General features: G+C 45.7%; 4 protein-coding genes across 16 annotated transcripts; all 4 read left to right on the top strand.

Moving 5' to 3' along the window:
• The first annotated feature begins 142 nt into the window (after positions 1 to 142).
• LOC132073352 (serpin B6-like) lies at positions 143 to 6,794 on the top strand. 2 transcript variants are annotated; one of them, XM_059472376.1, is made up of 8 exons: positions 143 to 203; positions 874 to 983; positions 1,337 to 1,514; positions 2,388 to 2,525; positions 3,139 to 3,256; positions 3,486 to 3,628; positions 4,658 to 4,825; positions 5,501 to 6,794. In XM_059472376.1, the coding sequence occupies exons 3-8, from the start codon at positions 1,347 to 1,349 to the stop codon at positions 5,921 to 5,923; spliced, it is 1,158 nt and encodes a 385-aa protein (XP_059328359.1). In that variant the 5' UTR covers positions 143 to 203; positions 874 to 983; positions 1,337 to 1,346; the 3' UTR covers positions 5,924 to 6,794. The 2 variants fall into 2 exon arrangements, with proteins under 2 accessions (XP_059328359.1, XP_059328351.1); XM_059472368.1 differs by lacking the exon at positions 143 to 203 and adding an exon at positions 490 to 539.
• Positions 478 to 13,737, top strand: LOC132073389 (serpin B6-like). Of its 5 annotated transcripts, none has more exons than XM_059472427.1 (8): positions 478 to 539; positions 7,805 to 7,914; positions 8,291 to 8,468; positions 9,342 to 9,479; positions 10,097 to 10,214; positions 10,445 to 10,587; positions 11,615 to 11,782; positions 12,459 to 13,737. In XM_059472427.1, exons 3-8 carry the CDS (start codon positions 8,301 to 8,303, stop codon positions 12,867 to 12,869), a joined length of 1,146 nt encoding a protein of 381 aa, XP_059328410.1. In that variant the 5' UTR covers positions 478 to 539; positions 7,805 to 7,914; positions 8,291 to 8,300; the 3' UTR covers positions 12,870 to 13,737. The 5 variants fall into 5 exon arrangements, with proteins under 5 accessions (XP_059328410.1, XP_059328436.1, XP_059328426.1 ...); XM_059472453.1 differs by lacking the exon at positions 7,805 to 7,914 and adding an exon at positions 874 to 983 and having other exon boundaries at positions 491 to 539; XM_059472443.1 differs by lacking the exon at positions 478 to 539 and adding an exon at positions 7,074 to 7,135.
• On the top strand, positions 7,432 to 20,657 carry LOC132073365 (serpin B6-like). 4 transcript variants are annotated; one of them, XM_059472406.1, is made up of 8 exons: positions 7,432 to 7,466; positions 14,748 to 14,857; positions 15,211 to 15,388; positions 16,262 to 16,399; positions 17,013 to 17,130; positions 17,360 to 17,502; positions 18,530 to 18,697; positions 19,373 to 20,657. In XM_059472406.1, the coding sequence occupies exons 3-8, from the start codon at positions 15,221 to 15,223 to the stop codon at positions 19,787 to 19,789; spliced, it is 1,152 nt and encodes a 383-aa protein (XP_059328389.1). In that variant the 5' UTR covers positions 7,432 to 7,466; positions 14,748 to 14,857; positions 15,211 to 15,220; the 3' UTR covers positions 19,790 to 20,657. The 4 variants fall into 4 exon arrangements, with proteins under 4 accessions (XP_059328389.1, XP_059328398.1, XP_059328372.1 ...); XM_059472415.1 differs by lacking the exon at positions 7,432 to 7,466 and adding an exon at positions 13,993 to 14,078; XM_059472389.1 differs by lacking the exon at positions 7,432 to 7,466 and adding an exon at positions 14,258 to 14,348.
• LOC132073431 (serpin B6-like) lies at positions 14,747 to 26,775 on the top strand. Of its 5 annotated transcripts, none has more exons than XM_059472520.1 (8): positions 20,980 to 20,998; positions 21,670 to 21,779; positions 22,157 to 22,334; positions 23,209 to 23,346; positions 23,959 to 24,076; positions 24,307 to 24,449; positions 25,477 to 25,644; positions 26,315 to 26,775. In XM_059472520.1, exons 3-8 carry the CDS (start codon positions 22,167 to 22,169, stop codon positions 26,714 to 26,716), a joined length of 1,137 nt encoding a protein of 378 aa, XP_059328503.1. In that variant the 5' UTR covers positions 20,980 to 20,998; positions 21,670 to 21,779; positions 22,157 to 22,166; the 3' UTR covers positions 26,717 to 26,775. The 5 variants fall into 5 exon arrangements, with proteins under 5 accessions (XP_059328513.1, XP_059328503.1, XP_059328495.1 ...); XM_059472512.1 differs by lacking the exon at positions 20,980 to 20,998 and adding an exon at positions 21,098 to 21,485; XM_059472538.1 differs by lacking the exon at positions 20,980 to 20,998 and adding an exon at positions 21,108 to 21,333 and having other exon boundaries at positions 21,670 to 21,760.
• The last annotated feature ends 494 nt before the right edge of the window (positions 26,776 to 27,269 follow it).

Genomic DNA, 27,269 nt, shown 5'->3' with positions numbered 1-27,269 from the left:
CGCGGCTGTCGCCGGCCGGGCAGGGGCAGGGACGCGGCCCAGCGGCCTCGGCCGCGCTGGGGCTGCGCGGGGCGGGCGGGGCCCGGGGCAGCTCCGCGCTGTCCCCGCCCGCGGGGCATCCTGCGGGAATGGGGCGGTGTCGGGGCAAAGGCGGCAATGTTTGCTGGGCTGCCGAAAGCGCGGCGCTTCTCGGGCTGCGAGGGGTGCGGGCTGCGAAGGGTTTGGGTGCGGGGCTCGCACGGGCGGTGCAAGGAAGGGGAAGGAAAGCGAAAGCGGCACCGGCGCCTTGCTTTAGATGTTGGCTCGGGAGGTGCCGGCGTTTTCTTTAGCACAGAGCTTGCTAAAAGACCATTGCAGAGCTGCCGTGCCGATTGCGTGTTTGCCGGAGAGAGCTGGCAGTGATACCAGGAATTTTTGTGGGAGGGCAGTGAAGGAAATCCCGAAATTCTGTTCAAAACTCCTCCCCAGATTTGGGTGGGTATGAAAGGAAGCAGCAAATCTGCCAGTTCTGCTTCAAGAAGTGTGGGGAGAGCTGCTGTGTGAGTGAAATGTGTGGGGATGCGGGTCTGTGAGTCTGAAGAATTTAAACGTGAATTTGCCGGCACAAATCGTTCCAATATCCAGTTATAATGCAACGTATTTTCATTTTATATATAGTTCGTTAACATATCCATAGAGTGATAAAAACGGTTGTAGGGGAAGAAGTATCCTTTTGTATTGTGATTGAGATATGCTTGGTATGGTGGGGGATTTTAGTTTTTTTGGGGTTCCTATTCTGGTTCTTTTCAGTCTGATTGATGTGGGGCTTCTGTTTCTTGTTTTTCGGTAATGAATGTTTTTGTGACAAATTCTTGCTCGTTCTGTTGCTTTTAGGCAAAGTCCTTCTGCTGACTCCTGCCAGCCTGGTTGGCAGATTTAAATCTCTCTGTGCACACGTAGAAGCAAGCTGCAGAGACCACAGAAGGTCTGGAGACTTAGAGAAGGTAAGAGTTGGTAATACTGCTGGTCTGCTGTCGAACTCTGGCTCTGGGGGAGTCATGAGGAACTTCTTTCAGGAAGTCCTGCAGAAAATGCTGTTGTGCCTGATCACGTCAAAAGATGTCACACTGTGTAGGTATGGGATTGAAATTTAGAAGCAGACACTAAACTGGTAAAATAATTCAAATGTGTGGTATGGGATCTCAGGTGCTTGTGGAACAAAATCAGTCTCCAGTGAGCCGATAATTTTCCAGCCTTTGTTGCCTAGTTTATGCTGGGAAGTGTAGAAGGTATGCAAATAATAAATAACTGATTTGTATTCAAATAAATTTGAAGCATTCTGTGTTTGATGTCCCAGGCTTGGAAGCATGGAAAGCCTCTGTGCAGCAAACAGCACTTTTGCTGTGGACCTGTTAAGAAAGCTGTGTGAGAAGAACAGTGGGCAGAATGTGTTCTTTTCACCATTTAGTATTTCTTCTTCTTTGTCCATGGTTTTGCTGGGTTCAAGAGGTAGCACTGAAGCCCAGATTCGTAAGGTAGGTCAAAATAAAGTCACTGCATTGCATTTGATGGGATCGTTTGAGGAAGAGATGTGTCTTCCAGTCTGTGACATGTCCTTGTGCTAAACTGTGATTGTCACTGTGGTGTGAGAGAGCAGAGCTCTTCCTCTGGGGTGTGTGTGTAAAGAGGACCTGTTTTCTTTCTGTTTTTAACGTGAACTTTGTTAAGTACATAATGAAGAAGTTTCTGGATTTAATATGAGTGAGTTTTTTCTGTCATGTTTGAGACTGATGTTCTTTAATATGTAATTAAAATGTACCTGGAGTTTTTTTTACTTGATCCATAGGTGGCTACATATTTTTTTTTTCCTTGCTTGCTTGGGCTTATTATCATGTGATACACATTCTGAAAATGAAGCCAAGCACAATAAAATATTTTCAATATCCCACAGTCTATCTTTCAGACTGGTAACTGCATCTTGATTTATTTCTTTTTAAAAAGTTAGTCAGGTAGCAAATATCTCTTGACTTGTGTGTTATGTAGAAAGTGACAATATTAAGTACAGAACCAGTCCTGTTGGTTTGGATGTTTGCTTCCATTGCAAAGTAGGAGAGGAGTGTAAACTCATATCGTGTTTCCATGTACTTTATGAAAATATCTGGGAATTCTATGTTGTTGCTATAGTTTTAGATACTCAAAATCCATCTGGACACATTCTGATCTTCCAGCTCTAGGTGTCCCTGCTTGGGCAGGGCTTTGTAGCAGATTGTCCCCACAGGTCCCTTCCAGACTGAGCCATTCTGTGATCCTGTAGCGCTTGCCTTGGGGGAAGGAAAATCGGGAATGCTGACTCTGCTGCTCCCCAATTTATGACTTGTACAAGCCCTGCAGATGCTGTCTTCGTGCAGGTGCTTTGTCTGAAGAATGCCCAGGATGCTCACAGTGGGTATCAGTCCCTTCTCTCTGAAATTAATGATCCAAACACCAAATACATCCTGAGAACTGCAAACCGCCTCTATGGAGAAAAGACCTTTGAGTTTCTTCCAGTAAGTAGCCATTAAATTTGTGATGATTCTCAGGACAATGCACTTGCTCCCTCTTTCCTCTGGAGATCAAGGCAGGCTTTGGAGTTTTTTTTCCAACAACTCAGGCCTTAGATCCAGGAGTGCAATTGATTCTACCAGAGCCTGTTGTCTGAATTTGGTGGAGAATCTCCTTTAAATAACACGTGCTCTGAATATGGCAAAGCAGGGTAAAATCCATCAGTGTCTACACTTGAGGGTTCTGTGATGTATTCATCTCTTTGGCTGAGGGACAAGTGGTTAATGTATCCCTTAGCAGAAGTCTCTTAAAGTAATTTATGAAATTAAATGTCATGTCCATGAAGCACAAAATAAAAACAAGAATGCCTGCCCCCCCCCCATTCTTCTCAATGAAGGGTAGAAGTTTGTAATACAGTGCATAAGTCATAACAATATTCATTCATTGTTTAAAGAAGTGGAATAAATCCTAGTAGGAATATGTCAGCCTGAACTTGAATGGCTCTGCATGAAGCTGGGGAAGGAAAGCTGGCTGATTTCCTTGGAGAATGCAAGAATCATCTGTGTCTGAAGGAGAGTAAATCTCTTGCTGAAAATGTGTTGTGAATGTCCCTGTTAGTCTTTTATAGAGTCCAGTCAGAAATCCTACCATGCTGGCCTGGAACAGATGGACTTCCTGCATGCTTGGGAGGATTCCAGGAAACAAATCAATGGCTGGGTGGAGGAAAGGACTGAAGGTGAGTGCTTTTCCAAGTTGTGTTTAATGGATGCCATTGTGTGGGTAAACACCTAGTTCAGGATATAGGATTGTGAATTCAAACAACTCAAATAGTGAGATGTTGCTATACGTGGTACATAATTCTCTTGTCTGTTGTGTAACAAATGGAGACTTGATACTATCTTGGAGAATAATTAGATCCATGTCAACCTCTAAATTTATGTGTGTTTTTTCTTTGTGTCATAAAGGTAAAATTCAGAACCTGTTGGCAGAGGGGACTCTTGATTCCCTGACCAGGCTTGTGTTGGTGAATGCCATCTATTTCAAAGGCAACTGGAAAGAGCAGTTCAACAAAGAGAGTACCAGAGAGTGGCCATTCCACATTAATAAGGTATGATGGGCTAAATCTGTGACAATGCCCTGTTAGGTGGATGTTATCTGAAATGACCACCTTTAAGAAGAAATGAGAGCTTTCAATCAGGGTTCCCTTGGATAGGCTCTGTGAGATTCCTTATTCCCCCTCCCTTTCCCTGGAGGTCTCTCTTTGCTGACTTTCTCTGAACTTTCACATCATTACTAGAACTTCTGATATAGCACAAAGGCAGATGTGAAAGTTTGTGAATTTCCGACTTCTTCAGTCAGAGCATCCTTGCTGCATTCCTGCCCCTGAGCCAATCCATGTGAAATGGAAAACAAATTTCCTCTGAAGTCCTGTGTTCTCTGCAGCCTTGTTTTTAGAAGTAGATCAGTGTTCCTGAGGAGGACTTGGCCCCTGGCATGGGCAGGCTGTGGCTGCCCCTCAGGATTCCTTGCAGCCCTGGGTTGGCCTCCAGGAGTCAGGAACAAGACCTGGTAATGTGCCTTCCTTAACTCACCTGCTTGAAGCGGCCATTGTGGAAAATGGAAGATCTCCTGCCTGTCTGGAAACTGTCTCTCAGTGTGCAGTGGTGAAATGAATCCAGGAATATTTGAAAGGGCTGATATAACTTCTCAATAAGGGAATGTTGCTGCTTCCCCCAAGAGTACCTCCAACAGCATTTCAGAGACTGCTGGAAGGACTCAGTTCCTGCCACCTTGGTCTCTTCCTATAGGAATGTGTTGAAAAAGCTGGCAGGAGAATCCAGAAACACTGTTGCATTTTCTATTCCCTGCAGCTGTGCAAGCTTAGAACCAGCTTTCAAGATGCATCACCAAAAGGATGTAGGGCTGATGAATAATCTGCTTTTGAGTTGTGGTGGAATATCATGCACTGTATGCACCTCATGCTCTCCAAACGGCAGTGATAGGGCTACCCTCTGTGGTGTGTGATCTGTTCCCTTTGGTCAAATCCTAAAAGGCCATGAGTGACTTGCTGCCTGCTTTGTAGTGTGAGACCAGCAGAGAAGCTCAGCACTAACTGTTGGCATCTCTTGATTTCTAGAACGAGACCAAACCTGTGCAGATGATGTTCAAGCAGGCAAATTTTAACATGACCTACATTGGAGACTTGCAGACCAAAATCCTGGAGCTGCCCTATGTGGGAAATGAGCTGAGCATGATCATCCTGCTCCCTGATGCAATCCAGGATGGCTCCACAGGCTTGGAAAGAGTAAGTAGTTGAGCTGAGTGCAAAGAGAAGCTGAATCCTTCCAGGGAAGAAAGTCTGAATTGCACAGAGACCTGCAGTTGAGTTCCAGCGCAATTGTGTCCCTGGTGCTCCAGGCCAGCAGAAATGTCCCTCTCCTCGCTGTCCCCAAAGGGACAGCCCCTGCCATGTCAGTGCTGCTCAGGCTGTGTGCTGCTCCCTTAGGCAGAGGCTCTGGAAGCAGAGCTGGCCCTGCTCAGGGGCAGAGGTCAGCTGTGGTTGTGGGGAAGGCACAGTGTGGTGATGATGGAATGTGGAGAGGGGATTTTGGGTGGGCTCTTTGGAAGTGCTGTGGCTTGTCCTGTAGGTGTTGTGTGCTGAGCAGCTGGCAGGTGGTGTGTGGCTCACTGGCTGGCAAGAGGCTCAGAGGAAAGGGCAGGATCTCTTTTGTGCTGAGGGTAGCATACGAGTTTGGGCTCTTCGGAACTCTGGACCAGGAGTTTATTACCAAGGCTTCTTGAGTCATTTATTCCCCAATTAAAAACGAAATGAAAACCCCCAGTCTTCATGCTTAATCCACAGGAAAAGAAAGATGCGTGTTATGTGCTATGTGAATAAACACACAGAAATCACTACTTTGGCTTTGTAATATGGTCTCAATTCTCATTATAATTAAGTAAATTTGGAATTTTTCTTCAGCTGGAAAGAGAACTTACACTTGAGAAGCTGATGGGTTGGATCAGTCCCGAAATGATGAATTCTACAGAGGTGAAGGTGTATTTACCCAGATTTAAACTGGAAGAAAATTATGATCTGAAACCTATTTTAAGAAGCATGGGAATGCCTGATGCATTTGATTTGGGGAAGGCAGACTTTTCAGGAATGTCACCTGTCATCTCTCCTGGTAATGAGCTGGTGCTCTCTGAAGTGGTTCACAAATCCTTTGTGGAAGTCAATGAAGAAAGCACTGAAGCAGCTGCTGCCACAGCTATGCTATTCTGTGAGGGCTCTGAAATAATAATGTCCATTATAGAATTTACTGCTGATCATCCCTTCCTCTTCTTCATCCGGCACAACAAAACTTGCAGCATTTTGTTCTGTGGTAGATTTTGCTGTCCCTAAGGAGGAGATGTCTTGGCAGCATAGGTGCTTTCGGAAAATAAATTTATATTTCCCTAGAACAAGGTGGCTCATTCTGCACCAATTGTTTCTTTCAGCTGTTCCTGCTCTTCTTCTATAGTTTTCATCTTAGGCTTGGCAGGAATAACAGATCTGCTTAGACAAACAGAGCAAGTGCCATGTCCAACCCCTCCTGTCCCTGTGTGCTGAGGTCTCCAGGTTCTTGCTGACACAAGAACCATCCCACTTGCTCTGTGAGCGCTTTTTCTGTGCTTGAGTTCACTTGTGGTGTCAGCAGGCAGAGTCAGGCAGTGAGAGCCCATGGGATTGTTACCTTTGCTTGTGACAAGGCTGGAGCACATTTGTAGCTGCCCTTGCCTTTTACCTTCCAGTCTCCTTCATTGAGTGCCTTGATACATTGCCTGGAGCTGAAAGGAGTTTTTGGCAGCCTGTTCCAGGTATTGCTGAACATCCTGCATAGATGGGGGCTTTTGGCTAACAGCTGGAGCCGCACTTAGGCAAGAGTGGGAATGAAAGTGGGCTATTATCGGAGCTGTCCCTGGGTGGTATTTGAGGCGAATACCTTTTTTACATCACCCCAGGACACTTGGGTTTATTCCCTGTCCCCTGGTTCTGGTCCTTTAAAAAAGAATGAAATAAAAAGGCAGATGGTGCCTATGGAGTATTTGAAGGAGAAAGTCTTAATTGCAAAATATTTTTTTTTGCTACTGTTCTATGTTTATCCTACTAATATTCTCTGAGACAGCATAGTTTACCAGTTTAATACCAAAGACAGAGATGTAACCGCTTTCCTTACACCGGGATGTATGTTGTGGGTCCTGTTGCTGGAATAATAAAAGAAGTGTGAGCTCTGCATAGGTCTGTTTGTCCTTTTCCCGTTGTACATGACGCACGTATGTGTCGGGCTGTCTCTGACAGAAGCGGCTCCTGGCAGGCCCGGCGGGGTTCGGTGTGCCCGGCCCGGCCCGGCCCGGCGGGCGCTGTCTCCTCTCGCGGCTGTCGCCGGCCGGGCAGGGGCAGGGACGCGGCCCAGCGGCCTCGGCCGCGCTGGGGCTGCGCGGGGCGGGCGGGGCCCGGGGCAGCTCCGCGCTGTCCCCGCCCGCGGGGCATCCTGCGGGAATGGGGCGGTGTCGGGGCAAAGGCGGCAATGTTTGCTGGGCTGCCGAAAGCGCGGCGCTTCTCGGGCTGCGAGGGGTGCGGGCTGCGAAGGGTTTGGGTGCGGGGCTCGCACGGGCGGAGCAAGGAAGGGGAAGGAAAGCGAAAGCGGCACCGGCGCCTTGCTTCAGCTGTTGGCTCGGGAGGTGCCGGTGGTGTCTTAGCACAGAGCTTGCTAAAAGACCATTGCAGAGCTGCCGTGCCGATTGCGTGTGTGCCGGAGCTGGCAGTGATACCAGGAATTTCTGTGGGAGAGCAGTTCAGGAAATCCCGTAATTCTGATGAAAACTCCTCCCCCCATTTGGGCGGGTATAAAAGGAAGGAGCAAAACTGCCAGTTCTGCTTCAAGAAGTGTAGGGAGAGCTGCTGTGTGAGTGAAATGTGTGGGGATGCGGGGTGTGTCAGTCAGAAGAGCTTAAACGTGGATTTGCCAGCATAAATCCTTCCAAATTCCAGTTATAATGCAATGAATTTTTTTTTATATGTAGTGCCACAAACTTGGAGCGATAAGCGAAGTTGTTGGTAATGTGCAGAGCAAATATCCTGTTTTAATGTGATTTATATTTACTTAGTATGGTTGGAGATTTCAGTTTGTTTGGCATTTCTTCTTGTGCTTTTTTTCGGTTTGTTTGTGGGGGTTTTTTTCTTATTTTTCAGTAAAGAATGTTTAAGTGACAATGAAATTCTTGCAAGTTTTCTTGCTTTTAGGCAAAGTCCTTCTGCTGACTTCTCCCAGCCTGGCTGGCAGGTTTAAAACCCAGCGTGCAGGCACAGGAGCCAGCTGCAGGTACCACTGAAGGTCTGCAGACTTAGAAAAGGTAAGAGTTGGTAATTCTGCTGTTCTGATGACTAACTTTGGCTCTGGTGCTCCAATAAATGGAAATTATTTGCTATGTGTAGTCACGAGAAACTTCCTTCTGTATGTCCTGATGAAAATGCTGTTGTGCCTGATCACCACAAAAGAAGTCACAAAAAGTGTAGGTATGGGATTGAAATTTAGAAGTAGCCTCTAAATTAGTAAAATAACTCAAATCTGTAGTATGGATTTTCAGGTGCTTGTGGCACCACATCAGTCTCCAGTGAGCTGATAATTTTCCAGTCTTTGCTGCCTAGTTTATGCTGGGAAGTGTAGAAGGTAGAAATAACTGATTTGTATTCAAATAAATTTGAAGCATTCTGTGTTTGATGTCCCAGGCTTGGAAGCATGGAAAGCCTCTGTGCAGCAAACAGCACTTTTGCTGTGGACCTGTTAAGAAGGCTGTGTGAGAAGAACAGTGGGCAGAATGTGTTCTTTTCACCATTTAGTATTTCTTCTGCTTTGTCCATGGTTTTGCTGGGTTCAAGAGGTAGCACTGAAGCCCAGATTCGTAAGGTAGGTCAAAATAAAGTCACTGGATTGCATTTGATGGGATCATTTGAGGAAGAGATGTGTCTTCCAGTCTGTGACATGTCCTTGTGCTAAACTGTGATTGTCACTGTGGTGTGAGAGAGCAGAGCTCTTCCTCTGGGGGGTGTGTGTATACAGAACCTGTTTTCTTTGACTTTTTAGTGTGAGCTTTGTTCAGTAACAAATGAAGAAGTTTCTGGATTTACTGTGTGCAGTTTTCTTTGTGGTTTTTAAGAGCGATCCTCTATAATATGTAACTAGAATGTTCCTGGATTTGTGTTTATTGATCAGTAGGTGGCTACATAAATTATTTTCTTTTCCTTCCTTGCTTGGGTTTATTATCAGATGATACATGTTCTGAAAAGGAAGCCAGGCATATAAAAAATATATTAAAAATCCGACTGTCTATATTTAAACTGGAAACTGCAGTTTGATTAATTCCTTTTTAAAAATGTGCTCAGGTAGCAATTATCAATTGGCTTGTGTTTTATGCAGGATGTAACAATATTAAACGCAGGACCAGTCCTTTTGGTTTGGATGTTTGCTTCCTTTGCAAAGTGGGACTGAAGTATAACCTCAGATCTTGTTTCCATGTACTTTATAAAAATTTCTCCAAAACCTGTGCTGTTGCTGTAGTTATAGATGCTCAAAATCCATGGAGACAGTCTGAGCTACCAACTCTAGTTGTCCTTGCTTGGGCAGGGCTTTGTAGCAGATTGTCCCCACAGGTCCCTTCCAGACTGAGCCATTCTGTGATCCTGTAGCGCTTGCCTTGAGGGAAGGAAAATCAGGACTCCTGACTCTGCTGCTCCCCAATTTATGACTTGTGCAAGCCCTGCAGATGCTGTCTTTGTGCAGGTGCTTTGTCTGAAGAATGCCCAGGATGCTCACAATGGGTATGAGTTCCTTGTCTCTGAAATTAATGATCCAAACACCAAATACATCCTGAGAACTGCGAACCGCCTCTATGGAGAAAAGACCTTTGAGTTTCTTCCAGTAAGTAGCCATTAAATTCGTGGCATTTCTTAGGATAATGTACTTAGTGCCTCTATCCTCTGAAGGTCAAGGCAGTCTTCGGGGTTTGCCTGACAGATTTTCTGTGCTGAGAGCCAGGAGTGCAATAGATTCTGCCAGAGCCCAGTGTCTGAATTTGGTGGAGATCTCCTTTAAATAATTTGCGTTCTGCGTGGACAAGTGATGCTAAGCAGGGTAAAATCCATCCGTCTTTCATCTTGACGGTGCTGTGATGCATTCATCAGTTTCGATGTGTGAGAAGTGATTGATGTATTTCTTAGCAAAAGTCTTATAAAGTAATTTATAAAATTATATGTCATCTTCATGAAGTAGAAAATAAAAACATGACCCCCCCCCCCCCAATCCTTGTGAATGAAGGGTAGAAGTTTGTAGTACAGTGCATAAACTGTAACAATATTGATTCCTTGCTCAAAGAAGTAGTATAAATCCTTGTAGGAACATGTCAGCCTGAACTTGAATGGCTCTGTATGAAGCTGGGGAAGGAAAGCTGGCTGATTTCCTTGGAGGATGCAAGAATCATCTGTGTCTGAAGGAGAGTAAATCTCTTGCTGAAAATGTGTTGTGACTGTCCCTGTTAGTCATTTATAGAGTCCAGTCAGAAATCCTACCATGCTGGCCTGGAACAGATGGACTTCCTGCATGCTTGGGAGGATTCCAGGAAACAAATCAATGGCTGGGTGGAGGAAAGGACTGAAGGTGAGTGCTTTTCCAAGTTGTGTTTAATGGATGCCATTGTCTGGGTAAACACCTAGTTCAGGATATAGGATTGTGAATTCAAACAACTCAAATAGTGAGATATTGCTGTGCCTAGTACATAATTCTCTTGTCTGTTGTGTATTAAATGGTGACTTGATACTATCTTGGAGAATAATTAGATCCGTGTCAACATTTTAATTATTGTGTGTTTTTTTCTTTGTGTCATAAAGGTAAAATTCAGAACCTGTTGGCAGAGGGGACTCTTGATTCCCTGACCAGGCTTGTGTTGGTGAATGCCATCTATTTCAAAGGCAACTGGGGAAAGCCTTTCAGGAAAGCGAGTACCAGAGAGTGGCCATTCCAAATTAATAAGGTATGATGGGCTAAAATGCTGACAATGCCCTGTTAGGTGGATGTTGTCTGAAATGACCACCTTTAAGAAGAAATGACATCTTTTAATCAGGGTTCCCTTGGATAGGCTCTGTGAGATTCCTTATTCCCCCTCCCTTTCACAGGAAGTTTCTCTTTGCTGAGTTTCTCTGAACTTTTACATCATTATAGAACCTTTCATGTAGCACAAAGAGAGGTGTGAAAGTTTGTGCATTTAAATCTTCTTCAGTCAGAACTTCCCTGCAACTTTTCTGCCCCTGAGCCAATCCATGTGAAATGGAAAACAAATTCCCTCTGAAGACCTGTGTTCTCTGCAGCCTTGTTTTAGAAGTAGATCAGTGTTCCTGAGGAGGACGTGGCCCCTGGCATGGGCAGGCTGTGGCTGCCCCTCAGGATTCCTTGCAGCCCTGGGTTGGCCTCCAGGAGTCAGGAACAAGACCTGGTAATGTGCCTTCCTTAACTCACCTGCTTGAAGCGGCCATTGTGGAAAATGGAAGATCTCCTGCCTGTCTGGAAACTGTCTCTCAGTGTGCAGTGGTGAAATGAATCCAGGAATATTTGAAAGGGCTGATATAACTTCTCAATAAGGGAATGTTGCTGCTTCCCCCAAGAGTACCTCCAACAGCATTTCAGAGACTGCTGGAATGACTCAGTTCCTGCCACCTTGGTCTCTTCCTATAGGAATGTGTTGAAAAAGCTGGCAGGAGAATCCAGAAACACTGTTGCATTTTCTATTCCCTGCAGCTGTGCAAGCTTAGAACCAACTTTCAAGATGCATCACCAAAAGGATGTAGGGCTGATGAATAATCTGCTTTTGAGTTGTGGTGGAATATCATGCACTGTATGCACCTCATGCTCTCCAAAAGGCAGTGATAGGGCTGCCCTCTGTGGTGTGTGATCTGTTCCCTTTGGTCAAATCCTAAAAGGCCATGAGTGACTTGCTGCCTGCTTTGTAGTGTGAGACCAGCAGAGAAGCTCAGCACTAACTGTTGGCATCTCTTGATTTCTAGAACGAGACCAAACCTGTGCAGATGATGTTCAAGGAGGCAACTTTTAACATGACCTACATTGGAGACTTGCAGACCAAAATCCTGGAGCTGCCCTATGTGGGAAATGAGCTGAGCATGATCATCCTGCTCCCTGATGCAATCCAGGATGGCTCCACAGGCTTGGAAAGAGTAAGTAGTTGAGCTGAGTGCAAAGAGAGGCTGAATCCTTCCAGGGAAGAAAGTCTGAATTGCACAGAGACCTGCAGTTGAGTTCCAGCGCAATTGTGTCCCTGGTGCTCCAGGCCAGCAGAAATGTCCCTCTCCTCGCTGTCCCCAAAGGGACAGCCCCTGCCATGTCAGTGCTGCTCAGGCTGTGTGCTGCTCCCTTAGGCAGAGGCTCTGGAAGCAGAGCTGGCCCTGCTCAGGGGCAGAGGTCAGCTGTGGTTGTGGGGAAGGCACAGTGTGGTGATGATGGAATGTGGAGAGGGGATTTTGGGTGGGCTCTTTGGAAGTGCTGTGGCTTGTCCTGTAGGTGTTGTGTGCTGAGCAGCTGGCAGGTGGTGTGTGGCTCACTGGCTGGCAAGAGGCTCAGAGGAAAGGGCAGGATCTCTTTTGTGCTGAGGGTAGCATACGAGTTTGGGCTCTTCGGAACTCTGGACCAGGAGATTATTACCAAGGCTTCTTGAGTCATTTATTCCCCAGTTAAAATCTAAAAGAAAAACCCCAGAGTCTTCATGCATAACAAAGGGAGAGCCCCCATGAATGTTATGTGCTATGTGAATAAACATACAGAAATCACTACTTTGGCTATGTAATATGGTCTCAATTCTCATTGTAAATAAGTAAATTTGGAATTTTTCTTCAGCTGGAAAGAGAACTTACACTTGAGAAGCTGATGGGTTGGATCTGTCCAGAAATGATGAATTCTACAGAGGTGAAGGTGTATTTACCCAGATTTAAACTGGAAGAAAATTATGATCTGAAACCTATTTTAAGAAGCATGGGAATGCCTGATGCATTGGAGTCAGGGAAGGCAGACTTCTCAGGAATCTCACCTGGTAATGAGCTGGTGCTCTCTGAAGTGATTCACAAATCCTTTGTGGAAGTCAATGAAGAAGGCACTGAAGCAGCTGCTGCCACAGCTATTCGAATGTGTGCGTGTTCTGGTGCAATAATGTCCACTCCAAAATTCATTGCTGATCATCCCTTCCTCTTTTTAATCCGGCACAACAAAACTTGCAGCATTTTGTTCTGTGGCAGATTTTGCTGTCCCTAAGGAGGAGATGTCTTGGCAGCATAGGTGCCTTCAGACAATAAATTTATGTTTCCCTAGAACAAGGTGACTCATTCTGCACTAATTGTTTCTTTCAGCTGTGCCTGATCTTCTTCTGTAGTCTGGATCTTAGGCTTGGCAGGAATAACAGATCTGCTTAGACAAACAGAGCAACTGCCATGTCCAACCCCTCCTGTCCCTGTGTGCTGAGGTCTCCAGGTTCTTGCTGACACAAGAACCATCCCACTTGTTCTGTGAGTGCTTTTTCTGTGCTTGAGTTCACTTGTGGTGTCAGCAGGCAGAGTCAGGCAGTGAGAGCCCATGGGATTGTTACCTTTGCTTGTGACAAGGCTGGAGCACATTTGCAGCTGCCCTTGCCTTTTATCTTCCAGTCTCCTGCACTGAGTGCCTTGATACATTGCCTGGAGCTGAAAGGAGTTTTTGGCAGCCTGTTCCAGGTATTGCTGAACATCCTGCATAGATGGTGGCTTTTGGCTAACAGCTGGAGCCGCACTTAGGCAAGAGTGGGAATGAAAGTGGGCTGTAATCAGAGGTGTCCCTGGGTGGTATTTGAGGTGAATACCTTTTTTACATCACCCCAGGACACTTGGGTTTATTCCCTGTCCCCTGGTTTTGGTTATTTAAGAAAGAGTGAAAAAAAGAGCACATGGTGCCTATGGAATATTTGAAGAAGAAAGCCTTAATTTCAAATTTTTTTTCTGCTACTGTTCTATGTTTATCCTACTAATATTCTCTGAGACCCCGTAGTTTACCTGTATAGTACCAAAGACAGGGATGTAACCGCTTTCCTTACACCGCGATGTATGTTGTGGGTCCTGTTGCTGGAATAATAAAAGAAGTGTGAGCTCTGCATGGGTCTGTTTGTCCTTTTCCCGTTGTACATGACGCACGTATGTGTCGGGCTGTCTCTGACAGAAGCGGCTCCTGGCAGGCCCGGCGGGGTTCGGTGTGCCCGGCCCGGCCCGGCCCGGCGGGCGCTGTCTCCTCTCGCGGCTGTCGCCGGCCGGGCAGGGGCAGGGACGCGGCCCAGCGGCCTCGGCCGCGCTGGGGCTGCGCGGGGCGGGCGGGGCCCGGGGCAGCTCCGCGCTGTCCCCGCCCGCGGGGCATCCTGCGGGAATGGGGCGGTGTCGGGGCAAAGGCGGCAATGTTTGCTGGGCTGCCGAAAGCGCGGCGCTTCTCGGGCTGCGAGGGGTGCGGGCTGCGAAGGGTTTGGGTGCGGGGCTCGCACGGGCGGAGCAAGGAAGGGGAAGGAAAGCGAAAGCGGCACCGGCGCCTTGCTTCAGCTGTTGGCTCGCGAGGTGCCGGTGGTGTCTTAGCACAGAGCTTGCTAAAAGACCATTGCAGAGCTGCCGTGCCGATTGCGTGTGTGCCGGAGAGAGCTGGCAGTGATACCAGGAATTTCTGTGGGAGGGCAGTGAAGGAAATCCCGAAATTCTGTTCAAAACTCCTCCCCAGATTTGGGTGGGTATGAAAGGAAGGAGCAAATCTGCCAGTTCTGCTTCAAGAAGTGTGGGGAGAGCTGCTGTGTGAGTGAAATGTGTGGGGATGCGGGTCTGTGAGTCTGAAGAATTTAAACGTGCATTTGCCGGCACAAATCGTTCCAATATCCAGTTATAATGCAACGTATTTTCATTTTATATATAGTTCGTTAACATATCCATAGAGTGATAAAAACGGTTGTAGGGGAAGAAGTATCCTTTTGTATTGTGATTGAGATATGCTTGGTATGGTGGGGGATTTTAGTTTTTTTGGGGTTCCTATTCTGGTTCTTTTCAGTCTGATTGATGTGGGGCTTCTGTTTCTTGTTTTTCGGTAATGAATGTTTTTGTGACAAATTCTTGCTCGTTCTTTTGCTTTTAGGCAAAGTCCTTCTGCTGACTCCTGCCAGCCTGGTTGGCAGATTTAAATCTCTCTGTGCACACGTAGAAGCAAGCTGCAGATACCACAGAAGGTCTGGAGACTTAGAGAAGGTAAGAGTTGGTAATACTGCTGGTCTGCTGTCGAACTCTGGCTCTGGGGGAGTCATGAGGAACTTCTTTCAGGAAGTCCTGCAGAAAATGCTGTTGTGCCTGATCACGTCAAAAGATGTCACACTGTGTAGGTATGGGATTGAAATTTAGAAGCAGACACTAAACTGGTAAAATAATTCAAATGTGTGGTATGGGATCTCAGGTGCTTGTGGAACAAAATCAGTCTCCAGTGAGTCAATAATTTTCCAGCCTTTGTTGCCTAGTTTATGCTGGGAAGTGTAGAAGGTATGCAAATAATAAATAACTGATTTGTATTCAAATAAATTTGAAGCATTCTGTGTTTGATGTCCCAGGCTTGGAAGCATGGAAAGCCTCTGTGCAGCAAACAGCACTTTTGCTGTGGACCTGTTAAGAAAGCTGTGTGAGAAGAACAGTGGGCAGAATGTGTTCTTTTCACCATTTAGTATTTCTTCTTCTTTGTCCATGGTTTTGCTGGGTTCAAGAGGTAGCACTGAAGCCCAGATTCGTAAGGTAGGTCAAAATAAAGTCACTGCATTGCATTTGATGGGATCGTTTGAGGAAGAGATGTGTCTTCCAGTCTGTGACATGTCCTTGTGCTAAACTGTGATTGTCACTGTGGTGTGAGAGAGCAGAGCTCTTCCTCTGGGGTGTGTGTGTAAAGAGGACCTGTTTTCTTTCTGTTTTTAACGTGAACTTTGTTAAGTACATAATGAAGAAGTTTCTGGATTTAATATGAGTGAGTTTTTTCTGTCATGTTTGAGACTGATGTTCTTTAATATGTAATTAAAATGTACCTGGAGTTTTTTTTACTTGATCCATAGGTGGCTACATATTTTTTTTTTCCTTGCTTGCTTGGGCTTATTATCATGTGATACACATTCTGAAAATGAAGCCAAGCACAATAAAATATTTTCAATATCCCACAGTCTATCTTTCAGACTGGTAACTGCATCTTGATTTATTTATTTTTAAAAAGTTAGTCAGGTAGCAAATATCTCTTGACTTGTGTGTTATGTAGAAAGTGACAATATTAAGTACAGAACCAGTCCTGTTGGTTTGGATGTTTGCTTCCATTGCAAAGTAGGAGAGGAGTGTAAACTCATATCGTGTTTCCATGTACTTTATGAAAATATCTGGGAATTCTATGTTGTTGCTATAGTTTTAGATACTCAAAATCCATCTGGACACATTCTGATCTTCCAGCTCTAGGTGTCCCTGCTTGGGCAGGGCTTTGTAGCAGATTGTCCCCACAGGTCCCTTCCAGACTGAGCCATTCTGTGATCCTGTAGCGCTTGCCTTGGGGGAAGGAAAATCGGGAATGCTGACTCTGCTGCTCCCCAATTTATGACTTGTACAAGCCCTGCAGATGCTGTCTTCGTGCAGGTGCTTTGTCTGAAGAATGCCCAGGATGCTCACAGTGGGTATCAGTCCCTTCTCTCTGAAATTAATGATCCAAACACCAAATACATCCTGAGAACTGCGAACCGGCTCTATGGAGAAAAGACCTTTGAGTTTCTTCCAGTAAGTAGCCATTAAATTTGTGATGATTCTCAGGACAATGCACTTGCTCCCTCTTTCCTCTGGAGATCAAGGCAGGCTTTGGAGTTTTTTTTCCAACAACTCAGGCCTTAGATCCAGGAGTGCAATTGATTCTACCAGAGCCTGTTGTCTGAATTTGGTGGAGAATCTCCTTTAAATAACACGTGCTCTGAATATGGCAAAGCAGGGTAAAATCCATCAGTGTCTACACTTGAGGGTTCTGTGATGTATTCATCTCTTTGGCTGAGGGACAAGTGGTTAATGTATCCCTTAGCAGAAGTCTCTTAAAGTAATTTATGAAATTAAATGTCATGTCCATGAAGCACAAAATAAAAACAAGAATGCCTGCCCCCCCCCCATTCTTCTTAATGAAGGGTAGAAGTTTGTAATACAGTGCATAAGTCATAACAATATTCATTCATTGTTTAAAGAAGTGGAATAAATCCTAGTAGGAATATGTCAGCCTGAACTTGAATGGCTCTGCATGAAGCTGGGGAAGGAAAGCTGGCTGATTTCCTTGGAGAATGCAAGAATCATCTGTGTCTGAAGGAGAGTAAATATCTTGCTGAAAATGTGTTGTGAATGTCCCTGTTAGTCTTTTATAGAGTCCAGTCAGAAATCCTACCATGCTGGCCTGGAACAGATGGACTTCCTGCATGCTTGGGAGGATTCCAGGAAACAAATCAATGGCTGGGTGGAGGAAAGGACTGAAGGTGAGTGCTTTTCCAAGTTGTGTTTAATGGATGCCATTGTCTGGGTAAACACCTAGTTCAGGATATAGGATTGTGAATTCAAACAACTCAAATAGTGAGATGTTGCTATACGTGGTACATAATTCTCTTGTCTGTTGTGTAACAAATGGAGACTTGATACTATCTTGGAGAATAATTAGATCCGTGTCAACCTCTAAATTTATGTGTGTTTTTTCTTTGTGTCATAAAGGTAAAATTCAGAACCTGTTGGCAGAGGGGACTCTTGATTCCCTGACCAGGCTTGTGTTGGTGAATGCCATCTATTTCAAAGGCAACTGGAAAGAGCAGTTCAACAAAGAGAGTACCAGAGAGTGGCCATTCCACATTAATAAGGTATGATGGGCTAAAACTGTGACAATGCCCTGTTAGGTGGATGTTATCTGAAATGACCACCTTTAAGAAGAAATGACATCTTTCAATCAGGGTTCCCTTGGATAGGCTCTGTAAGAATCCTTATTCCCCCTCCCTTTCCCTGGAGGTCTCTCTTTGCTGACTTTCTCTGAACTTTCACATCATTACTAGAACTTCTGATATAGCACAAAGGCAGATGTGAAAGTTTGTGAATTTCCGACTTCTTCAGTCAGAGCATCCTTGCTGCATTCCTGCCCCTGAGTCAATCCATGTGAAATGGAAAACAAATTCCCTCTGAAGACCTGTGTTCTCTGCAGCCTTGTTTTTAGAAGTAGATCAGTGTTCCTGAGGAGGACTTGGCCCCTGGCATGGGCAGGCTGTGGCTGCCCCTCAGGATTCCTTGCAGCCCTGGGTTGGCCTCCAGGAGTCAGGAACAAGACCTGGTAATGTGCCTTCCTTAACTCACCTGCTTGAAGCGGCCATTGTGGAAAATGGAAGATCTCCTGCCTGTCTGGAAACTGTCCCTCCCTGCAGTGGTGAAATGAATCCAGGAATATTTGAAAGTGCTGATATAACTTCTAAATAAGGGAATGTTGCTGCTTCCCCCAAGAGTACCTCCAACAGCATTTCAGAGACTGCTGGAATGACTCAGTTCCTGCCACCTTGGTCTCTTCCTATAGGAATGTGTTGAAAAAGCTGGCAGGAGAATCCAGAAACACTGTTGCATTTTCTATTCCCTGCAGCTGTGCAAGCTTAGAACCAACTTTCAAGATGCATCACCAAAAGGATGTAGGGCTGATGAATAATCTGCTTTTGAGTTGTGGTGGAATATCATGCACTGTATGCACCTCATGCTCTCCAAAAGGCAGTGATAGGGCTACCCTCTGTGGTGTGTGATCTGTTCCCTTTGGTCAAATCCTAAAAGGCCATGAGTGACTTGCTGCCTGCTTTGTAATGTGAGACCAGCAGGGAAGCTCAGCACTAACTGTTGGCATCTCTTGATTTTTAGAAAGAGACCAAACCTGTGCAGATGATGTTCAAGGAGGCAACTTTTAACATGACCTACATTGGAGACTTGCAGACCAAAATCCTGGAGCTGCCCTATGTGGGAAATGAGCTGAGCATGATCATCCTGCTCCCTGATGCAATCCAGGATGGCTCCACAGGCTTGGAAAGAGTAAGTAGTTGAGCTGAGTGCAAAGAGAGGCTGAATCCTTCCAGGGAAGAAAGTCTGAATTGCACAGAGACCTGCAGTTGAGTTCCAGCGCAATTGTGTCCCTGGTGCTCCAGGCCAGCAGAAATGTCCCTCTCCTCGCTGTCCCCAAAGGGACAGCCCCTGCCATGTCAGTGCTGCTCAGGCTGTGTGCTGCTCCCTTAGGCAGAGGCTCTGGAAGCAGAGCTGGCCCTGCTCAGGGGCAGAGGTCAGCTGTGGTTGTGGGGAAGGCACAGTGTGGTGATGATGGAATGTGGAGAGGGGATTTTGGGTGGGCTCTTTGGAAGTGTTGTGGCTTGTCCTGTAGGTGTTGTGTGCTGAGCAGCTGGCAGGTGGTGTGTGGCTCACTGGCTGGCAAGAGGCTCAGAGGAAAGGGCAGCATCTCTTTTGTGCTGAGGGTAGCATACGAGTTTGGGCTCTTTGGAACTCTGGACCAGGAGTTTATTAACAAGGCTTCTTGAGTCATTTATTCCCCAATTAAAAACAAAATGAAAACCCCCAGTCTTCATGCTTAATCCACAGGAAAAGAAAGATGCGTGTTATGTGCTATGTGAATAAACACACAGAAATCACTACTTTGGCTTTGTAATATGGTCTCAATTCTCATTGTAATTAAGTAAATTTGGAATTTTTCTTCAGCTGGAAAGAGAACTTACATATGAGAAGCTGATGGGTTGGATCAGTCCCGAAATGATGAATTCTACAGAGGTGAAGGTGTATTTACCCAGATTTAAACTGGAAGAAAATTATGATCTGCAACCTATTTTAAGAAGCATGGGAATGCCTGATGCATTTGAGTCAGGGAAGGCAGACTTTTCAGGAATGTCACCTGTCATCTCTCCTGGTAATGAGCTGGTGCTCTCTGAAGTGGTTCACAAATCCTTTGTGGTAGTCAATGAAGAAGGCACTGAAGCAGCTGCTGCCACAGCTGTAGAAATAATCGCATTATGCGCAAAAATGTCTTCAAATTTTACTGCTGATCATCCCTTCCTCTTCTTCATCCGGCACAAGAAAACTTGCAGCATTTTGTTCTGTGGCAGATTTTGCTGTCCCTAAAGTGGAGATGTCTTGGCAGCATAGGTGCCTTCAGAAGATAAATTTATGTTCCCCTAGAACATGGTGGCTCATTCTGCACTAATTCTTTCTTTTAGCTGTGCCTGATTTTCTTCTGTAGTCTTGATCTTAGGCTTAGCAGGAATAACAGATCTGCTTAGACAAACAGAGCACGTGCCATGTCCAACCCCTCCTGTCCCTGTGTGCTGAGGTCTCCAGGTTCTTGCTGACACAAGAACCATCCCACTTGCTCTGTGAGTGCTTTTTCTGTGCTTGAGTTCACTTGTGGTGTCAGCAGGCAGAGTCAGGCAGTGAGAGCCCATGGGATTGTTACCTTTGCTTGTGACAAGGCTGGAGCACATTTGCAGCTGCCCTTGCCTTTTACCTTCCAGTCTCCTTCATTGAGTGCCTTGATACATTGCCTGGAGCTGAAAGGAGTTTTTGGCAGCCTGTTCCAGGTATTGCTGAACATCCTGCATAGATGGGGGCTTTTGGCTAACAGCTGGAGCCGCACTTAGGCAAGAGTGGGAATGAAAGTGGGCTGTAATCAGAGCTGTCCCTGGGTGGTATTTGAGGTGAATACCTTTTTTACATCAACCCAGGACACTTGGGTTTATTCCCTGTCCCCTGGTTTTGGTTATTTAAGAAAGAGTGAAAAAAAGAGCACATGGTGCCTATGGAATATTTGAAGAAGAAAGCCTTAATTTCAAATTTTTTTTCTGCTACTGTTCTATGTTTATCCTACTAATATTCTCTGAGACCCCGTAGTTTACCTGTATAGTACCAAAGACAGGGATGTAACCGCTTTCCTTACACCGGGATGTATGTTGTGGGTCCTGTTGCTGGAATAATAAAAGAAGTGTGAGCTCTGCATGGGTCTGTTTGTCCTTTTCCCGTTGTACATGACGCACGTATGTGTCGGGCTGTCTCTGACAGAAGCGGCTCCTGGCAGGCCCGGCGGGGTTCGGTGTGCCCGGCCCGGCCCGGCCCGGCGGGCGCTGTCTCCTCTCGCGGCTGTCGCCGGCCGGGCAGGGGCAGGGACGCGGCCCAGCGGCCTCGGCCGCGCTGGGGCTGCGCGGGGCGGGCGGGGCCCGGGGCAGCTCCGCGCTGTCCCCGCCCGCGGGGCATCCTGCGGGAATGGGGCGGTGTCGGGGCAAAGGCGGCAATGTTTGCTGGGCTGCCGAAAGCGCGGCGCTTCTCGGGCTGCGAGGGGTGCGGGCTGCGAAGGGTTTGGGTGCGGGGCTCGCACGGGCGGAGCAAGGAAGGGGAAGGAAAGCGAAAGCGCCACCCGGGCATTGCTTCAGCTGTTGGCTCGGGAGGTGCCGGTGGTGTCTTAGCACAGAGCTTGCTAAAAGACCATTGCAGAGCTGCCGTGCCGATTGCGTGTTTGCCGGAGAGAGCTGGCAGTGATACCAGGAATTTCTGTGGGAGAGCAGTTCAGGAAATCCCGTAATTCTGATGAAAACTCCTCCCCCCATTTGGGCGGGTATAAAAGGAAGGAGCAAATCTGCCAGTTCTGCTTCAAGAAGTGTGGGGAGAGCTGCTGTGTGAGTGAAATGTGTGGGGATGCGGGTCTGTGAGTCTGAAGAATTTAAACGTGGATTTGCCGGCACAAATCCTTCCAAATTCCAGTTATAATGCAATGAATTTTTCTTTTTTATGTAGTGCCACAAACTTGGAGCGATAAGCGAAGTTGTTGGTAATGTGCAGACAAATATCCTGTTTTAATGTGATTTATATTTACTTAGTATGGTTGGAGATTTCAGTTTGTTTGGCATTTCTTCTTGTGCTTTTTTCAGTTTGTTTGTGGGGGTTTTTTTCTTATTTTTCAGTAAAGAATGTTTAAGTGACAATGAAATTCTTGCAAGTTTTCTTGCTTTTAGGCAAAGTCCTTCTGCTGATTTCTCCCAGCCTGGCTGGCAGGTTTAAAACCCAGCGTGCAGGCACAGGAGCCAGCTGCAGGTACCACTGAAGGTCTGCAGACTTAGAAAAGGTAAGAGTTGGTAATTCTGCTGTTCTGATGACTAACTTTGGCTCTGGTGCTCCAATAAATGGAAATTATTTGCTATGTGTAGTCACGAGAAACTTCCTTCTGTATGTCCTGATGAAAATGCTGTTGTGCCTGATCACCACAAAAGAAGTCACAAAAAGTGTAGGTATGGGATTGAAATTTAGAAGTAGCCTCTAAATTAGTAAAATAACTCAAATCTGTAGTATGGATTTTCAGGTGCTTGTGGCACCAAATCAGTCTCCAGTGAGCTGATAATTTTCCAGCCTTTGCTGCCTAGTTTATGCTGGGTAAAAGGTAGAAATAACTGTTTTGTGTTCAAATAAATTTGAATAGTTCTCATTCTGTGTTTGATGTCCCAGGCTTGGAAGCATGGAAAGCCTCTGTGCAGCAAACAGCACTTTTGCTGTGGACCTCTTAAGAAGGCTGTGTGAGAAGAACAGTGGGCAGAATGTGTTCTTTTCACCATTTAGTATTTCTTCTGCTTTGTCCATGGTTTTGCTGGGTTCAAGAGGTAGCACTGAAGCCCAGATTTGTAAGGTAGGTCAAAATAAAGTCACTGGATTGCATTTGATGGGATCATTTGAGGAAGAGATGTGTCTTCCAGTCTGTGACATGTCCTTGTGCTAAACTGTGATTGTCACTGTGGTGTGAGAGAGCAGAGCTCTTCCTCTGGGGTGTGTGTGTAAAGAGGACCTGTTTTCTTTGGGTTTTTAACGTGAGCTTTGTTAAGTACATAATGAAGAAGTTTCTGGATTTAATATGAGTGAGTTTTTTCTGTCATGTTTGAGACTGATGTTCTTTAATATGTAATTAAAATGTACCTGGAGTTTTTTTTACTTGATCCATAGGTGGCTAAATTTTTTTTTTTTTCCTTGCTTGCTTGGGCTTATTATCATGTGATACACATTCTGAAAATGAAGCCAAGCACAATAAAATATTTTCAATATCCCACAGTCTATATTTCAGACTGGTAACTGCATCTTGATTTATTTCTTTTTAAAAAGTTCTTCAGGTAGCAAATATCTCTTGACTTGTGTGTTATGTAGAAAGTGACAATATTAAGTGCAGAACCAGTCCTGTTGGTTTGGATGTTTGCTTCCATTGCAAAGTAGGAGAGGAGTGTAAACTCATATCATGTTTCCATGTACTTTATGAAAATATCTGGGAAATCTATGTTGTTGCTATAGTTTTAGATACTCAAAATCCATCTGGACACATTCTGATCTTCCAGCTCTAGGTGTCCCTGCTTGGGCAGGGCTTTGTAGCAGATTGTCCCCACAGGTCCCTTCCAGACTGAGCCATTCTGTGGTCCTGTAGCGCTTGCCTTGGGGGAAGGAAAATCAGGAATGCTGATTCTGCTGCTCCCCAATTTATGACTTGTACAAGCCCTGCAGATGCTGTCTTTGTGCAGGTGCTTTGTCTGAAGAATGCCCAGGATGCTCACAGTGGGTATCAGTCCCTTCTCTCTGAAATTAATGATCCAAACACCAAATACATCCTGAGAACTGCGAACCGGCTCTATGGAGAAAAGACCTTTGAGTTTCTTCCAGTAAGTAGCCATTAAATTTGTGATGATTCTCAGGACAATGCACTTGCTCCCTCTTTCCTCTGGAGATCAAGGCAGGCTTTGGAGTTTTTTTTCCAACAACTCAGGCCTTAGATCCAGGAGTGCAATTGATTCTACCAGAGCCTGTTGTCTGAATTTGGTGGAGAATCTCCTTTAAATAACACGTGCTCTGAATATGGCAAAGCAGGGTAAAATCCATCAGTGTCTACACTTGAGGGTTCTGTGATGTATTCATCTCTTTGGCTGAGGGACAAGTGGTTAATGTATCCCTTAGCAGAAGTCTCTTAAAGTAATTTATGAAATTAAATGTCATGTCCATGAAGCACAAAATAAAAACAAGAATGCCTGCCCCCCCCCATTCTTCTTAATGAAGGGTAGAAGTTTGTAATACAGTGCATAAGTCATAACAATATTCATTCATTGTTTAAAGAAGTGGAATAAATCCTAGTAGGAATATGTCAGCCTGAACTTGAATGGCTCTGTATGAAGCTGGGGAAGGAAAGCTGGCTGATTTCCTTGGAGAATGCAAGAATCATCTGTGTCTGATGGAGAGTAAATCTCTTGCTGAAAATCTGTTGTGACTGTCCCTGTTAGTCTTTTATGGAGTCCAGTCAGAAATCCTACCATGCTGGCCTGGAACAGATGGACTTCCTGCATGCTTGGGAGGATTCCAGGAAACAAATCAATGGCTGGGTGGAGGAAAGGACTGAAGGTGAGTGCTTTTCCAAGTTGTGTTTAATGGATGCCATTGTCTGGGTAAACACCTAGTTCAGGATAGAGGATTGTGAATTCAAACACCTCAAATAGTGAGCTGTTGCTGTACCTGATACATAATTCTCTTCTCTGTTGTGTATTAAATTGTGACTTGATACTATCTTGGAGAATAATTAGATCCATGTCAACATTTTAATTATTGTGTGTTTTTTTCTTTGTGTCATAAAGGTAAAATTCAGAACCTGTTGGCAGAGGGGACTCTTGATTCCCTGACCAGGCTTGTGTTGGTGAATGCCATCTATTTCAAAAGCAACTGGAAAGAGCAGTTCAACAAAGAGAGTACCAGAGAGTGGCCATTCCACATTAATAAGGTATGATGGGCTAAAACTGTGACAATGCCCTGTTAGGTGGATGTTATCTGAAATGACCACCTTTAAGAAGAAATGAGAGCTTTCAATCAGGGTTCCCTTGGATAGGCTCTGTGAGATTCCTTATTCCCCCTCCCTTTCCCTGGAGGTCTCTCTTTGCTGACTTTCTCTGAACTTTCACATCATTACTAGAACTTCTGATATAGCACAAAGGCAGATGTGAAAGTTTGTGAATTTCCGACTTCTTCAGTCAGAGCATCCTTGCTGCATTCCTGCCCCTGAGCCAATCCATGTGAAATGGAAAACAAATTTCCTCTGAAGACCTGTGTTCTCTGCAGCCTTGTTTTTAGAAGTAGATCAGTGCTCCTGAGGAGGACGTGGCCCCTGGCATGGGCAGGCTGTGGCTGCCCCTCAGGATTCCTTGCAGCCCTGGGTTGGCCTCCAGGAGTCAGGAACAAGACCTGGTAATGTGCCTTCCTTAACTCACCTGCTTGAAGCAGCCATTGTGGAAAATGGAAGATCTCCTGCCTGTCTGGAAACTGTCCCTCCCTGCAGTGGTGAAATGAATCCAGGAATATTTGTAAGGGCTCATATAACTTCTAAATAAGGGAATGTTGCTGCTTCCCCCAAGAGTACCTCCAACAGCATTTCAGAGACTGCTGGAATGACTCAGTTCCTGCCACCTTGGTCTCTTCCTATAGGAATGTGTTGAAAAAGCTGGCAGGAGAATCCAGAAACACTGTTGCATTTTCTATTCCCTGCAGCTGTGCAAGCTTAGAACCAGCTTTCAAGATGCATCACCAAAAGGATGTAGGGCTGATGAATAATCTGCTTTTGAGTTGTGGTGGAATATCATGCACTGTATGCACCTCATGCTCTCCAAAAGGCAGTGATAGGGCTACCCTCTGTGGTGTGTGATCTGTTCCCTTTGGTCAAATCCTAAAAGGCCATGAGTGACTTGCTGCCTGCTTTGTAATGTGAGACCAGCAGGGAAGTTCAGCACTAACTGTTGGCATCTCTTGATTTCTAGAACGAGACCAAACCTGTGCAGATGATGTTCAAGGAGGCAAATTGTAACATGACCTACATTGGAGACTTGCAGACCAAAATCCTGGAGCTGCCCTATGTGGGAAATGAGCTGAGCATGATCATCCTGCTCCCTGATGCAATCCAGGATGGCTCCACAGGCTTGGAAAGAGTAAGTAGTTGAGCTGAGTGCAAAGAGAGGCTGAATCCTTCCAGGGAAGAAAGTCTGAATTGCACAGAGACCTGCAGTTGAGTTCCAGCGCAATTGTGTCCCTGGTGCTCCAGGCCAGCAGAAATGTCCCTCTCCTCGCTGTCCCCAAAGGGACAGCCCCTGCCATGTCAGTGCTGCTCAGGCTGTGTGCTGCTCCCTTAGGCAGAGGCTCTGGAAGCAGAGCTGGCCCTGCTCAGGGGCAGAGGTCAGCTGTGGTTGTGGGGAAGGCACAGTGTGGTGATGATGGAATGTGGAGAGGGGATTTTGGGTGGGCTCTTTGGAAGTGTTGTGGCTTGTCCTGTAGGTGTTGTGTGCTGAGCAGCTGGCAGGTGGTGTGTGGCTCACTGGCTGGCAAGAGGCTCAGAGGAAAGGGCAGGATCTCTTGTGCTGAGGGTAGCATACGAGTTTGGGCTCTTTGGCAATCTTGTCCAGGAGTTTATTACTAAGGTTTTGTGTGCCTTTTATTCCCGAATCAAAAATTCAAACCTCCAGAGTCTTCATGCTTAATCCACAGGAAAAGAAAGATGCATGTTACGTGCTATGTGAGTAAACACACAGAAATCACTACTTTGGCTATGTAATATTGACTCAGTTCTCACTGTAATTAAGTAAATTTCGTTTTTTTCTTCAGCTGGAAAGAGAACTTACACTTGAGAAGCTGATGGGTTGGATCAGTCCCGAAATGATGAATTCTACAGAGGTGAAGGTGTATTTACCCAGATTTAAACTGGAAGAAGATTATGATCTGAAACCTATTTTAAGAAGCATGGGAATGCCTGATGCATTTGAGTCAGGGACGGCAGACTTTTCAGGAATCTCACCTGGTAATGAGCTGGTGCTCTCTGAAGTGGTTCACAAATCCTTTGTGGAAGTCAATGAAGAAGGCACTGAAGCAGCTGCTGTCACTGGGCTGGTCATGAATTTCTGTGCAATGAGAATTCCAGAATTTACTGCTGATCATCCCTTCCTCTTCTTCATCCGGCACAAGAAAACTTGCAGCATTTTGTTCTGTGGCAGATTTTGCTGTCCCTAAGGAGGAGATATCTTGGCAGCATAGGTGCCCTCGCAGAATAAATTTATATTTCCCTGGAACAGAGTAGCTCCTTTTTGCACTAATTGTATCTTTCAGCTGTGCCTGAAGTTTCATGCTATTTATGTCGGTTTTGGCAGGAATCAGTGAGCTGCTTAGACAAACGGAACAACTGCCATGTCCAACCCCTCCTGTCCCTGTGTGCTGACGTCTCCAGGTTCTTGCTGACACAAGAACCATCCCACTTGCTCTGTGAGGGCTTTTTCTGTGCTTGAGTTCACTTTTGATACCCAGGAGGGAGAGTCAGGCAGTGAGAGCCCATGGGAGTGAAGTTACTTTTGCTTGTGACAAGGCTGGAGCACATTTGTAGCTGCCCTCGCCTTTTATCTTCTAGACTCATCAATTTAGTGCCTTGGTGCATTGCCTGGAGCTGAAAGGAGTTTTTGGCAGCTTGTTCCAGGTTCTAGCTGGGTTTCTTGTGTAGATGTGTGGTTTTGGCTAACAACTGGACCAGCACTTAGTAAAGAACAATTTTGCAGCAGATGTCCTTAGAGGG

This window comes from Ammospiza nelsoni, chromosome 1 (assembly GCF_027579445.1).
Source record: "Ammospiza nelsoni isolate bAmmNel1 chromosome 1, bAmmNel1.pri, whole genome shotgun sequence".
NCBI lineage: Eukaryota > Metazoa > Chordata > Aves > Passeriformes > Passerellidae > Ammospiza > Ammospiza nelsoni.
This window is presented reverse-complemented; position numbering and strand designations above follow the sequence as displayed.

Excerpts from the sequence above, each read along its gene's own strand:
- LOC132073352 (XM_059472376.1), top strand. The coding sequence starts at position 1,347 with ATGGAAAGCCTCTGTGCAGCAAACAGCACTTTTGCTGTGGACCTGTTA. Across the intron at positions 1,515-2,387 it reads CTGAAGCCCAGATTCGTAAG|GTGCTTTGTCTGAAGAATGC; the intron begins GTAGGTCAAAAT and ends GTCTTCGTGCAG. Across the intron at positions 3,257-3,485 it reads GGTGGAGGAAAGGACTGAAG|GTAAAATTCAGAACCTGTTG; the intron begins GTGAGTGCTTTT and ends TGTGTCATAAAG.
- LOC132073431 (XM_059472530.1), top strand. The coding sequence starts at position 22,167 with ATGGAAAGCCTCTGTGCAGCAAACAGCACTTTTGCTGTGGACCTCTTA. Across the intron at positions 24,077-24,306 it reads GGTGGAGGAAAGGACTGAAG|GTAAAATTCAGAACCTGTTG; the intron begins GTGAGTGCTTTT and ends TGTGTCATAAAG. Across the intron at positions 25,645-26,314 it reads GCTCCACAGGCTTGGAAAGA|CTGGAAAGAGAACTTACACT; the intron begins GTAAGTAGTTGA and ends TTTTTTCTTCAG.
- LOC132073389 (XM_059472427.1), top strand. The coding sequence starts at position 8,301 with ATGGAAAGCCTCTGTGCAGCAAACAGCACTTTTGCTGTGGACCTGTTA. Across the intron at positions 9,480-10,096 it reads AGACCTTTGAGTTTCTTCCA|TCATTTATAGAGTCCAGTCA; the intron begins GTAAGTAGCCAT and ends TGTCCCTGTTAG. Across the intron at positions 10,215-10,444 it reads GGTGGAGGAAAGGACTGAAG|GTAAAATTCAGAACCTGTTG; the intron begins GTGAGTGCTTTT and ends TGTGTCATAAAG.
- LOC132073365 (XM_059472406.1), top strand. The coding sequence starts at position 15,221 with ATGGAAAGCCTCTGTGCAGCAAACAGCACTTTTGCTGTGGACCTGTTA. Across the intron at positions 15,389-16,261 it reads CTGAAGCCCAGATTCGTAAG|GTGCTTTGTCTGAAGAATGC; the intron begins GTAGGTCAAAAT and ends GTCTTCGTGCAG. Across the intron at positions 17,503-18,529 it reads GGCCATTCCACATTAATAAG|AAAGAGACCAAACCTGTGCA; the intron begins GTATGATGGGCT and ends CTTGATTTTTAG.